At 45.7% G+C, this 1,131-nt stretch overlaps 1 gene segment (V, D, J or C); it reads right to left on the bottom strand.

Annotated features, from left to right (window-relative positions):
* Nucleotides 1-204: 204 nt before the first annotated feature.
* LOC100717070 (immunoglobulin heavy variable 3-23-like) lies at nucleotides 205-727 on the bottom strand. The segment is given in 2 exon segments: nucleotides 205-572; nucleotides 682-727. Coding segments are annotated over 2 exon segments (414 nt in total).
* Nucleotides 728-1,131: the final 404 nt, after the last annotated feature.

Genomic DNA, 1,131 nt, shown 5'->3' with positions numbered 1-1,131 from the left:
TTTAAAGTGGACAATGAATTATTTGAGTTTTTATGTGGCATTTTACATAGTTCAGATTTTAATTCTTTATTTCTCTGTTCTTTCTACTACTTGTATACTTACTTTTTTAAATGTCATGAAGCCTGCCTGAAACAAAATGCTTTAATACTTGTACCCTTGGGACACACTCTGTGTTCCACGTGTCCCGCGCGCCCCCTGCTGGTCCTAAGCATCCCTGCACGGAGGTTTTTGTCTGGGCTCACACTGATGTTTCCTCACTGTGTCTCTCACACAGTAGTAATACACGGCTGTGTCCTCGGCTCTCAGGCTGTTCATCTGCAGATACAGCATGTTCTTGCCGTTGTCTCTGGAGATGGTGAATCGGCCCTTCACGGAGTCTGCGTAGTCTGGGCTACCACCACCATAGCTAAGCAATGAGATCCACTCCAGGCCCTTCTCTGGAGCCTGGCGGATCCAGCCCATGTCATAGGTACTGAAGCTGAATCCCGAGGCCACGCAGGAGAGTCTTAGGGAACCTCCAGGCTGCACCAAGCCTCCCCCGGACTCTACCAGTTGCTCCTCACACAGCACCCCTGTAAACACAGAGACATTCTGCTCAAGAAGCTGTCACACAAACCCATTGATTATCCCACTAGTGCCACTCACTTACTCATTTGGTATTTATTATTTTTCGTGAATTACCTTTTAATGTAGCAAGAAGCAAAACCCAGCTCAGCACCAGCTCCATGGTGAACCTTCTGTGCTCAGTGCCAATCACCAAGTGGGAACCCCTGGGCATCCAGGACCTGGCTCCTCAGCAGAGCTATAAGGCTGGGCTGGTTTTCATCAACACAGGGAGGCCCTATTTGCATGCCATCTTGTATAATATGGCCAGTTCTATTCTTGAAGTCTCAGAGAGGGAAGAGTTCAAAGCACATGAGAGTGTTTTGAGATTTATTTTGTAATATTCCTAGTATACAGAACACATGGTTCCTTCCTATGTGTAACCTCATCTGCTTTTTTTATCCTTACCAATATGCTATTAATCGATTGAGTAACTTCACAGGAGCGCAGATGTGTACATAGAATGAGAAGCATAATGTTCTGTGGTATGAGACATCATAGGCTATAAAATCATGCTCTCCATGAGGT

This window comes from Cavia porcellus, unplaced genomic scaffold, assembly GCF_034190915.1.
Source record: "Cavia porcellus strain 051 isolate PalLab524CR breed Dunkin Hartley unplaced genomic scaffold, mCavPor4.1 scaffold_8, whole genome shotgun sequence".
Classification (NCBI taxonomy): Eukaryota; Metazoa; Chordata; class Mammalia; order Rodentia; family Caviidae; genus Cavia; species Cavia porcellus.
Note: the sequence above shows the minus strand (reverse complement) of the source record. Positions and strands in the feature narration are given on the sequence as shown.